At 31.8% G+C, this 12,866-nt stretch overlaps 1 protein-coding gene across 2 annotated transcripts; it reads left to right on the forward strand.

Moving 5' to 3' along the window:
- The first annotated feature begins 2,490 nt into the window (after positions 1-2,490).
- LOC111889094 (probable methyltransferase PMT26) lies at positions 2,491-8,823 on the forward strand. 2 transcript variants are annotated; one of them, XM_023885239.2, is made up of 9 exons: positions 2,491-2,719; positions 3,951-4,836; positions 5,235-5,384; positions 5,476-5,746; positions 6,769-6,879; positions 6,966-7,140; positions 7,234-7,506; positions 7,984-8,178; positions 8,266-8,823. In XM_023885239.2, exons 2-9 carry the CDS (start codon positions 3,988-3,990, stop codon positions 8,492-8,494), a joined length of 2,253 nt encoding a protein of 750 aa, XP_023741007.1. In that variant the 5' UTR covers positions 2,491-2,719; positions 3,951-3,987; the 3' UTR covers positions 8,495-8,823. The 2 variants fall into 2 exon arrangements, with proteins under 2 accessions (XP_023741007.1, XP_052621180.1); XM_052765220.1 differs by lacking the exon at positions 2,491-2,719 and adding an exon at positions 2,777-3,032.
- The last annotated feature ends 4,043 nt before the right edge of the window (positions 8,824-12,866 follow it).

Below are 12,866 nucleotides of genomic sequence, written 5' to 3' on the forward strand. Positions count from 1 at the left end.
GAAGACGGGACAAATATGAGTCTTTGGTACCTTCGTTGACATCAATCACGATAGTAATAGCAGGTAGGTTTTTTCCTACTTTTTTTTTATTTCAGAAATTATGTTTTGTTTTTCTCCCTTTCCCATTATTTCATGAATCTTTCTCATGCTTTCGGTGCAATTTCTGGTGTTGTGAAGGTGTTTGGTGTTTAATACAACCTGTTGAAGGTGTTTGACATTATATTTCAAGGTAAAGCTATGTCAATTGGATAATGCACATAAGGTGTTCGATAGAATGCATAAGAGATGTTTCAAGCCAAATTCTCGGTAATTGACTAATTCTCAGTAAGATACCATTGGTGTTTGTTTTTTACTTTTTCTCTCTTGCAATGTATAAAAAACCAAATTGGTGTTGTTTTTAGAAGAAATTAGTCTATTATGATGTGAAAATTGAGTATGAGGTGTGAATGAATTTGTGTGTATTCTGTCAGAATTTTTTTTATATAAATCCATTCTTTCAGAATGTTTGTATTCTAGTAGAATGTATGTTATGTATGCAACCAAAATTTATAAAACAAATCTTATCAACACTATTATTATATAATGGACTAGTGTTATTGTTAGATTTTAATAGTTTTTTTTTTTCTTTTTAGGTTTTGAAGAGTTTGTCATTTATGTGGAAAAGAAAGAAAATATGTAGAACAAGAGTGTCTTATAGTAGAATGTATTCCACCCTAATGTATAAAATGAATCTTAGAAATATTTTTCTTTTAGAATGAATGAGTGTTTTTTTGTTGGATTTTGATGTTTTTGTTGCATTTGTGAGAGGAATGGCATGAAGACCTTATAGGAATATATTGAAGAATGAATCAAAGATTGATCATACTCATAGTTTAAGTATGTTGTTGTTTTTTAAGAATTACACTTGTTATTCTTTCAGAATGTTGTTATTATTCAAGAATGTTCTTTTTGTATCACAATCATATAATATAATTATTTGATATATTATTAGTTCAAGAATCGATTTTGTATATTGTTTCATAATGTACTTATTCATGTTTTCTTCTTATTATGTATTCTTAAAGGATGTCATAAACTGTTATTCTAACATAATGTCATTATAACAAAATTTCATTCTAATAGAATCATATTCTGACAGAATAAAATAAGTTATAATCAGTTATGATTATAAATTAAATTAGAACTGAAATGGAATTATTTTTAAAATTAAAATCATAATTATCCCTTTAATTTTGAAATTTTTGTTTTTTTAAATATAGTTAATTGTCTAAAATACCCTTTTAATTAAATTTGAATGATTATATGATACATGTTACCCTATTGTAATATCATAGACCCTCAGATCATGACTATTGATTTTATTCATCTATTGGTCTAAAATTGTGCTTATGGGCACACAATAGATGTAAGAAACAAAATAACCTAGCCCTTATTCATATTATCCATGTAAGTCTCTTTTAAAATACAAATTGTCTATTTTATCACTTTATATTTTAGAATATATTTAACATTTTAATTATAATAATAAGTGTTTTTTAAAAGTTTCTTTCACTTATTAATAATAATAAGTGGTTTTCAAATTAATGTGCAATAATTATAAATAACAAAATAAAATTATAAAAATCATGGATATGTCATATTATCCATACAAGTCTCTTTTGAAATGTAAATTGTCTATCTTATCACTTTATTATTTAGTGTATGTCTCACATTTTAATAATATTATTAAATGTTTCTTAAAAGTATTTTTTAACTTATTATTAATAATAAGTGGTTTAAAAGTAATGAACAATAATTTTAAATGATAATAACATCAAATTATAAATTACATTTAACTACAAATAAATTGTATTTTAAATGAACATTATTATTGAAATTAGAAATGATCGCATAAGTAAAAAATATAATTAATCAATCATAATAATTGTTAAAAATAAAACTAAATAGATAATTGCATTTAATTCTACGAACGAGGAATGTTGGTTGATATCAATGAATATTATTGTTCAAAATAATTGAGATTATATATATATATATATATATATATATATATATATATATATATATATATATATAAATTAGTATAAAAATATTATCTCAAAGTTAATGTCAATAAGATAATAACTTTAAACTTATATTTTTTAATATTTTAACAATATATTTTTAACATTTGTTGCGCAATATGTGAGAATTTTCCTATTAAAAAATATATTATAAAGTACATACAAGTCTTTTATACAAGCCAAGAACCAACACCACATTTACTTGAAACCATGAGGATGTGATCCGTCAACTTTCAAAGATTAGATCTAACATGTGACTTCTGTAATTTACTCTAAAAAGTTATAATAATATAATTTATAAATTTATAAATAAAAATAAAAATAAATTACTCTATAGTTTTATATCTACTCTAAAAAGTTATGATTTTATATCTAACCCTATAAATAAGGGTAGAGGTTGATATAATTGAGATAAAAAGGTGTTTTGATTGGCATGTAATGAAGAACATTATTTGAGTTACCATGAGTGAATACATACCCACCTACACGTACTGTTGTTGAAGGTGTCATCTGAGAAAATAAATAGATAGCGTGAATCTCACTTCTCCCACGTTCCAATCTCATCTCTCTTGCTGATCCGATTGTACTGGAGTATCGTTCATCACTTAGCAATGATCAACTTCTTCTTCCAGATCCGTTCTTAGCTTCCGATCAAGGTACATGTTACTGTTACCCATCTTCAGATCTATCTATATGCCGGAATCATCCTCCCTTTATAACGCTGCCAAATGGGGCACCCTTCATTCTGATTCACGGCATTTGATTGAGTTTTGTTTCGTTATAATGTCGACCAATTGAATCTTCCCCCCCTGTAATTGGCGAAAAGGGCGAATCCTAACCCCACCAGTATTTATTAACGTTTTAGGGCTGGGTGCGATTTAAGTAAAGCAGTCGTAATCATGTTGTAGATTGGATGGGTCATCGTGAATAATCAATAATTGCCATCATAACGCAGCATTATCACTGTTGGTAGGCATTATTGATGTGGATTTTGTTAAGAATTCAAAAGCATCGTTATTCTATTGGATTACTTGTATAAAATTAGCGTGCTACGCGTATTATGTATATCGATGTTTTTTAACAGAGCAAATGCTACCCAGAGTTTGTAGAATCATTGGTCATGACATTTAGCTTGAGCTACCATTCTGTTTTACTTTTAATTGCTCCTACATATACTAGTTATTCATGGAGAGCTTACATAAGATGATTCAATTTAAAAACTTTCACATCCATGGATTGTGATCTTCAACATTGGTGTTGTTGATCTTTTGAGTTTCAGCACTCTAACTCTTGAAGGATCTAGCCAAATCTGAAGTTGACACGGAAGTTGTCATAAGATATAAAATGATAACCTTTTGTCTACGGGTTTCTTATTATATGGTTTTCTTCTACTTTCTAATTTTCAGCTAGTTTTGTGGACTGCAAGAGGTCAAAACAGGCCTCGAATAAATAAATCAAAGAAAAAAGTTGAGAGAAATAAAAAAGAGGATATTAATATTTAATAATGATTAGACTAACTTGACCTTGTCTTTTTCTTTACATATTACCACCTCCATTCCAAATTAGATCAACATTATCAGTTTTGTGATCGAAAGGGTCATTCTTTAAGTTTGAAATTCATGATATTGATAATGATTTATGCTTGAAAACTTTGACAATAGCACACTAGTGTATGCTAGATCAAGATAAACTTGTTAAATGTTAATATCTTGGCTTCTTAAATGGATTATCTTGATCTCAAAGTTTACAATAAATATCCATTGTTATGATATAAGCATATATGTTATATTGTATATTTAGTGGCTTATCTCATATATTTATTTCCCCTTTTCTTTTTCTTCTCTTAGAGTACTTTAAAAAAAACATTAACAGTGTCTTTAATTGCAGGCTTCACATTGTTAGGACATAATCCAAATCAATAATAATGGCACCAGGAAAACACTCTAAGAATGATGGAAGAAAATCCACAAATAATTACTGCTCCACAGTTACACTGGTGGCTTTTGTGGCCCTATGCTTAGTTGGTGTATGGATGATGACATCATCATCTGTTGTTCCTCTTCAAAATCTAGACACTACACTCAAGAACACTAATGAAGTTAGAACAGTAGTGACTGATGATAGCATTATTAGCAAAGATGAGACTCCAACTCCTGATAACACAACTTCAAAACAGTTTGAGGATAATCCAGGAGATTTACCTGAAGATGCAACAAAAGGTGACAACAGTGGAAATTCACAACATGAGAAAAACAATTCTAAAGAGGATAATACACAAACACAAGTTCAAGAAACAACAATACAAAATGAAGATGAGAAAGAAACCAATTCAGATGAAAAGGATTCAAAGAAAGATGAGGATTCAAAAGATGAAAAACAAGAAATATCTGAAGAGGGTAAGGAAGGGAAAGAAGATTCAAGTTCAAACCAAGTTGAGATATTGCCATCTGGGGCTCAATCTGAGCTTTTGAGTGAAACATCTGCTCAAAATGGATCATTTTCAACACAAGCAACCGAGTCAATGAATGAAAAGGAAGGGCATAAGGAGAAAAAGGGGGAGAAAGATTATGGGTATAATTGGAAACTTTGTAATGTTACAGCTGGACCTGATTATATCCCATGTCTTGATAATTTACAAGCAATTAAAGGTCTTAGAACTACTAAGCATTATGAACATAGGGAAAGACATTGTCCTGAAAACCCTCCTACTTGCCTTGTTCCTCTTCCTGAAGGATATCAACGCCCCATAGAGTGGCCCACTAGTAGGGAAAAGGTATATATATAATTCTATTTTCTTAAAACTATTATATTGTCTCCTTACTTTCAAGCTTATATTGCTAGGTATTGTTGTTAAGAGGGTGTTTGTGATTTCATTTTGAACTTCAAAAGGACTTATTGACTTGTGGTAATGAGAAAAGGAGTTTTTTAAAAGTCATTAAATCAATAAGTTGTTTTTTAAAAAGTGTTTGTCTTAGCTTATGCATGTTTTAACTAAGGGTATTTGTCTTTTACAACACAAAAAGTGTTTATAATCCCATATGCATGTTAACATGCGTCTTTAACTATGCATTACATATGTGAACATGTTATATGTATAATGTATGTATATATAGATGCTTAATAACATATATAGATGACTGAAAATGTAATTTTTTATTTTTAATTTTGCAGATATGGTATCATAATGTACCTCACACAAAACTAGCTGAACTTAAAGGACACCAAAACTGGGTGAAAGTTACAGGTGAATTCCTTACATTCCCAGGTGGTGGGACCCAGTTTAAGCATGGAGCTCTCCATTACATTGATTTCATACAAGAAGTAATGCTTCTAAGTTGTACCATATAACATTATAAGTATTTTGTAAAAATTGAGAAAAGATTTATGAATAAATAATTATTTGCTACGACAGATTGTGCCTGATATTGCATGGGGAAAGAGGTCACGTGTGATATTAGATGTTGGATGTGGGGTTGCAAGCTTTGGAGGATTTCTGTTTGATAGAGATGTTTTGACAATGTCTTTTGCTCCAAAAGATGAACATGAAGCTCAGGTTCAATTTGCACTTGAAAGGGGGATTCCTGCTCTTTCAGCTGTTATGGGGACTCAAAGGCTTCCTTTTCCTGCTAGGGTTTTTGATATTGTCCATTGTGCACGTTGCAGAGTTCCTTGGCATATTGAAGGTATTTTCTTCTTCCTTTCTTGGAATCAGGGGAAGGAATGGAATGGTTGATTCCATTGGAATGAAAAGAAAAAGATGTTTGTTTTGTGTGGTTGAATTGAATGGAATGGACCATTCTTGAAGGAACATGATCCCTTCCATTTCATTGATTTTAATTTCTTATTAATGCCATTGTGGAATGGAATGAAAAACTATGTAGTATAACTGTTTTTTTATATTTTATGTAATATTTAACGGTTAATCTCATAAAAGACCTTATATTTCGTGGTTTTTCTGGATTAAACCTCATCTTTGTTTTTTTTTTTCATGAAAAAGACCTTATATTTTTTCATTTTTTCCAAAAAAAACCCTCAACCTTCTAAATGTTTCCAAATAAATCCTCAACTTTTTTAGTTTTTCCTGAAAAAACCCCCCACATTTTCAACTTTTTTGGAGAAAAATGACTAAAAGGGCCAAATTGGAAAAAATGAAAAAATGCAAGGTCTTTATCATAAAAAAAATAAAGTTGAGGTTTAATCCGAAAAAAAAAACACAAAATATAAGGTCTTTTATGGGATTAACCCAATATTTAATGACACTTTTTTTTTTTGAAAAAAAACTCTTGGTTTTAATTAAATTAAAATTTTACGTTCTAAAAATATCCAGAAAATATATCTTAATTATAATCTTTATTTGGAATTGTTAGAATAAGCTTTTATTATGTTTAATGTTTTAAGGTGCAATAATTTATATCACTGTAGTTTTCAATGACAAATCTTTACCAAAAACTTTCGTGATTTTAGTTTAATTACGTCTTTAGTTTCTAAAAGCAACTCGACTTTTTTTTTTCTTTTTTTTTTCAATTATAATCTTATTTGGATTTCTTATGAGCTCTTGTTATCTTAACTTTTTATTTCTGTAGATAAACAAGTCATTAACAATAACTAAATAATGTATAGAGTAGAATTAATAAACTATAAGGTGTATTATTTACATATAAAATGAGTATTCATTCCATTCCTACATTTTTTTAATTATCTTTAGGAGGTAAACTTCTTTTAGAGCTGAATCGTCTACTACGACCTGGTGGCTACTTTGTTTGGTCTGCTACTCCAATCTATCAGAAGCTTCCAGAAGATGTTGGGATTTGGGAAGGTATTTTCCCTTATCTTTTTATCTCTTACTTTTCCTTATAAAAATATCCACTTTTAACTTTTCTCTCTCTTTTTTTTTTTTTTCAGCCATGACAAAATTAACAAAGGCAATGTGTTGGGAACTGATAGCTGTTAACAAAGATAAAGTAAATAAAGTGGGAGTTGCTGTTTATCAAAAGCCCATCTCCAATGAATGCTATGAAGGAAGACCACAAAACGACCCTCCACTCTGCAACGAATCCGATGATCCAAATGCTGCATGGTATTTTATTTCTTTATTTTCTTTATTACTTAATTAATAATTACTTTTTAAATATATTAATGAGTAAGAAATGTAACATATAAAAATGTTTAGGAAAGTACCTCTACAAACATGCATGCACAAGGTACCAATAGGTGCAGAAGTGCGTGGGTCCCAGTGGCCAGAAGAATGGCCATCAAGAGTGGAAAAAGCACCTTACTGGTTGCTGACATCACAGACCGGGGTTTACGGGAAGCCTGCACCTGAAGATTTCACTGCAGACTTTGAACACTGGAAACGTGTTGTTAACAAATCGTATATGAATGGATTAGGGATAAATTGGTCAAATGTCAGAAATGTCATGGATATGAGAGCTATATATGGAGGGTAACTAATAAAACCAACCTACTTTTACTTTATTTCTTATCTTTCTAATTCTTATTAGGGTTTAGGTCATTTTTGGTCACTTAACTTTTGGTTTTGTACTCATTTGGTCACTTAACTCTTTTTAAGTTTTAAAAGGTCATCAAACTTTTGCCTTTGTGCTCATTTAGTCACTTAACATTTAGTTTGGTCACATTTAGTCACTAAACTTTTAAATTTCTTTAAAAGTTTGGTGACTAAATGAGCAAAATTTTATAAGTTAGGTGACCAAATGAGCACAAATCTAAAAGTTAAGTGACTAAATATGACCAAACCAAAAGTTAAGTGACTAAATGAGCACAAAGTCAAAAATTTGATGACCTTTTAAAACTTAAAAATAGTTAAGTGACCAAATAAGCACAAAACCAAAAGTTAAGTGACCAAAAATGACCTAAACCCTTTTTATTATTATATTATTATAACATTATAAGTATATTGCAGATTTGCAGCTGCTTTAAGAGAAATGAATACGTGGGTGATGAATGTGGTATCGGTTGATTCTCCAGACACGCTTCCAATAATTTATGAACGCGGGTTATTTGGAATATATCATGATTGGTGTGAATCATTCAGCACTTACCCGAGATCTTATGATCTTCTCCATGCGGATCATCTTTTCTCCAAAATCAAAAAGAAGTAACCAACTAATGATCCTTTTAGTTTACGAAAAGACGTAAATGCCCTTGTCGTACTGATAATTTGGTTTTGAATTGGTGTTTGTAGATGTAACATGATGGCTTTGATTGCGGAGGTGGATAGAATATTGAGACCCGAAGGAAAACTTATAGTTCGTGACACTGTAGAAATCATTGATGAAGTAGAGAATATTCTTCGGTCGATGAATTGGGAAGTGAGGTTAACTTACTCTAAAGACAAAGAAGGATTACTATGTGTGCAAAAGAGTATGTGGAGGCCTGTTGAGGTAGAAACGATTACATATGCCATTGCTTGATTATTTGTTGTTCATTGCTATGTTGGTTTCCCTTGCTTTTTGTACCATAGTGTTTTAGTTGGTTAGTCTGTGTTCTGTTCTGTTCTGTTCTGTGTCCTATTCTGTTGTTGGGTATTGGGTACGGGGTTGAATTGTTTAACTTGTGGGTAGGACGTGATGCGACATTTATTGTTTATTTTGAGAATCCGATGTGTTCTTGCTAGTGAAAGAGGGCTTCATATCAGAATTAAACATGGAATTTTTGAGTGTATTTTGTTGTTGGAATTTTGGTTTGTAATTTCCAAATATTTTGCTTTTAATCATAGTTGATATATATATTTTTAATATTATTTGGTTGTTATGTGGTTGTATGTTTTGGCTCGCTTTATATGCTAAGTAAGCAAGTTTAATTTTCTTGATGAACAAATGAAAATGACACTTGTTGGAAAAGTGGACTAAAATTTTCTCAACAATCCATTTGGTAAAAAATAATAATTGGAAAATACATTTAGTAAAAGAATAGTAATTGGAAAATAGGAGCCTAAGGATATATCAACCTAGCAAGTCTTTTGTTAGTCTTCATTTGTATTTAGTGCATCTTGAGGCTTTAAGGGGCTGTTTGTTTTTTTGTGTGAAGATTTGCCCAACCACTTTTGTCTGCGCCGCGCAGACATATGCCCTCGAAGAGTGTTTGTTTTTTGGAAGTACGCAGATCAAAAAATGTCTGCACGAGGTCTTCCTGGCGCAGAATGAGTCACTGTCAAAGGTCTTCAGACCTCATTTTAACCTAAACAAAAAAAAACATGAGCCACAGTGCAGTTTTTTTTTTCTTTCTTTTTTTTTTTTTGTTGAAAATGCATTTTTAATGTTTATGACATGAAATTAAGTTTGAAAATTCAATTCATTTCAACAGCCGCAGACGTTAAAAACAAACAGTCTGTTTATTACAGACTGCAGACATTTAGTCTACCTCTTCTGCCACAGAGGCTTGTAGATGTGGTCCGCAGATTGCAGGCATTTTGACTTCAAAAAAACAAACAACACCTAAGCCACCAAAGATGTTAGTCTTCATTTGTATTTAGTGCTTTTTAAGACTTTTAGGACTAATACCAAATTATTCTCAAAAAGAGACATTATGAATACAATATCTTCACAACACTTCAAAAGAGATGAAGAGGAGAAGGGAGAAACAAGCTCTCTTTGACAAGAAAAAGGAAGAAGCAACAATAACGTTGCAAGACTTAAGCTCCTTTATATACTTGCACTCATGAGTTGAAGAACATGCTTTCATTAAATGCAAATGATGATTTGTAAGAAACATAGCACGTGTAAGAACTAGTCAAAACAAGCAACCAAGCCCATGCCTAACATTTGTGGTCGGTTCTATAAGGGAGAGAGGATGGAGTGTTAAACACCTCATTCCATTAATTAAATAAATAGTGAACTTCTATAGGTCAAAAATGATATACACAACATATTAAATCATATTATATGATTAAATAGCTAGTTATACTCTCCAGTATTATTATTTTCATAAAATAATAATTATCCAATTAAATACAAGAGTTGATAGTATTTATTATAATAAAATTATTTAATAAATAATCAATAAGTCTTTGCTTAAGGTTGATGGGTTTTACATGTATTAACGCGGATAAATCCTTAACACTTAAGGGTATATGCAACCTAAAGATCTAAATCATAACACTATTGATGTACCATACTGTTGAACAACAAGAGCTCTCTAACCCTAGGTATAATCGAAATTTCCTGTGGATGAGTTTAATATAACATACCTTTGTTGTAGAACTCTTGGAAGCAACACTACAATTCTCGTACCTTTAATGGTTCACACCCAAGCTAGCAATGAGGATGTTGAGGAGAGATAAGGCAGGAGATCAGATTTTCGTCCAACCTTTAGGGAAGTAAGACTATTGAAAATCAAAGGGTTGGGCCTCCTTATATAGTGCAGCCTGGAAACCCTAGATAAACTCAAAATAAATATAATAATATTATCTAGTTTTTGGTAATTATCCAGCTTGCAGATTATCCTCCAAGGATAATTCTAGAACTCCTAGATCCACCTCAGAACTGTCCAAGGCTCCAAGGAGGTTCTAGAAAGTCTCTTGTTCAAGTATTAAACAATTACACTTTAGTCCCTGCACTTTTAATTAATTATATTAATCCCAAAATTAATTCCATTTAATTTCTGATTAATTATTAACTAAATATTACCATTTCTAATTAATATATTATTCTCATAATATATTAACAAATTATTTATTTCAATTTATTAATCAAATAATAAAACAAACTCTCTTTAAAAAAACATCATGTCAAATTGCTAGGTTTGAAGGCAACCCAAAAAGACCGTGCTATTATCAATTCAAGTTTATACCAATCATAGTTATGAGCTTAGACACCTAATCCAACAGTCTCCCACTTGGATAAGTCTGTAACTATGATTGCCAATATAACTTCTAAACTGATGAGCAAATTGTATCTTCCAAAAACCGTTGTCGAACTCTGACCCAGTCAGTAACGTGTCATAAGATAAGTGATCATATTATCCTCCGTTCTGAAAGATATCATTAGGATATGAGACATGGAACAAAATCAATCTCATTGTCCAATACTTTGTTTCCCGATTTATGATAATAACAAAGAACTTCTAATCGAACACATCAATTTAGTCATGGTCGGGCCCAACACTATAACTCAACACCAAATTATCGAGGGGCCCAAAGATATCACTTTTCCTGTTAGGGAAAACGGAATAGATAAACTTTGACTTATATGCTTGTACCATCTACTCATCGAATTATGCACAACAATACGTTTTATAACATCAAGTTACTGATGCGTTTACATATTATCAATGCACAATTGATTCGTAAACTACAACTCATATATCTCAGTTTAAAGATTATAAGATATTATCGTCTCTGAATTACTCATGATAAATTACATGCAGTAATTCTCTGAGCGTGGGTTAATCCAATACTTAATTTTTTTTCATTTCTAAGTACTCATGAACAATGCAACAAAAACTGACAATCTACAATCCAATTCATGACAGTTTGTAACACTGTAAATTTTCAAATAAAATTTTCATTTTTAAAATCACATAAACTTAATATCATATTTCTCAAGAATCACAAAATGTATAAGTTGTCAAACACAAGTCAACAATGTTTGATAAAATCCTAGAATCCTCAAAATCATGATCTTTAACTGGTGTGTAGAATCAAGCCGGCGCCTTCCCGCGATCCTGAAAAGTACTTGAAACACATATCACACAACACAGTAAGCACGAAGCTTAGTGAGTTCCCCAAAATACCACACACAATAATTAGCCTCTCATGGCTATATCTCGATAATGACCCTCTGGTCATGTGTCTCAGTGAAGACCCTCCGGTCCCATGGCTCGGGTTGGACCCTCTGGTCCTATATCAATAATGCACATGATAATATACAACATCAATCACAAGACAGAATGCATGATATCATGTATCTCAGTATAAGCACATAAGATCAACATATACGCAGAATAATATAACAACATAAGTCACAAAGACAGTATGCACGATAACGCATATCACAATATAAACAAATAATACCCTCCGGTTAATAATGTACTAAGACCCTCCGGTCAATCATGTACTAAGACCCTCCGATAAATAATGTAAATAAGACCCTCCGGTCAGTAACACAAATAAGACCCTCTGGTTACACATAAATTACCACACAGGTAAGTATAGTGAGAAGACTCACCTCAACTGCTACGCGAGAAACCCTACACTGTCATTGCTGCTGTGCACTGACTCCTAAACTGGACCAAAACAACCCAACACTATAATCAAATACTATACAAGGCTACACCCAATACTGTGCCCCATAGATGGCCTAACTAATTAGGCCCACTACTGACCCAACATATTAGGCCCACCAAGCCCAAAACCAAAAGGTCCACTAATGGCACAATCTGCCAAATTTGGCCCACACCCTTGATTGGGCCGTACCCTAAAGCCCATGACTTAACTCTAGTCCAAAACACCCTTTCTTAGATGGCCCAACCCGACACCAGAAATCGAGCCCAATAAGACATCCCAAACCGAAGCCCAAAAACGCAAATCCACTCAGACAGAGTACGTAGGGCATACTCAGTGGTACGCTGCGCGTACTCGCTTAATGGTTTGTATGCTGCGCGTATCGGCTTGTACGCCCAACATATGTCCCTCTTAAATCCACTTTTCCATTCAACACTTAATGATTTAAGACATAAGTCCAAACTACAGATCCGAATCACAAGTCACGTCTAACCCCATAAAGTCACTGGCTTGGTGACTTTGCATGCCCCATATAAGCCCAAACTCTAAAAATGGCACTCTAC

Source organism: Lactuca sativa, chromosome 7, assembly GCF_002870075.4.
Source record: "Lactuca sativa cultivar Salinas chromosome 7, Lsat_Salinas_v11, whole genome shotgun sequence".
Taxonomy (NCBI): domain Eukaryota; kingdom Viridiplantae; phylum Streptophyta; class Magnoliopsida; order Asterales; family Asteraceae; genus Lactuca; species Lactuca sativa.

Coding starts and splice junctions, on each gene's coding strand:
- LOC111889094 (XM_023885239.2), top strand. CDS start 3,988: ATGGCACCAGGAAAACACTCTAAGAATGATGGAAGAAAATCCACAAAT. Junction 6,880..6,965: donor AGATGTTGGGATTTGGGAAG/GTATTTTCCCTT, acceptor TTTTTTTTTCAG/CCATGACAAAATTAACAAAG. Junction 8,179..8,265: donor TTCTCCAAAATCAAAAAGAA/GTAACCAACTAA, acceptor TGGTGTTTGTAG/ATGTAACATGATGGCTTTGA.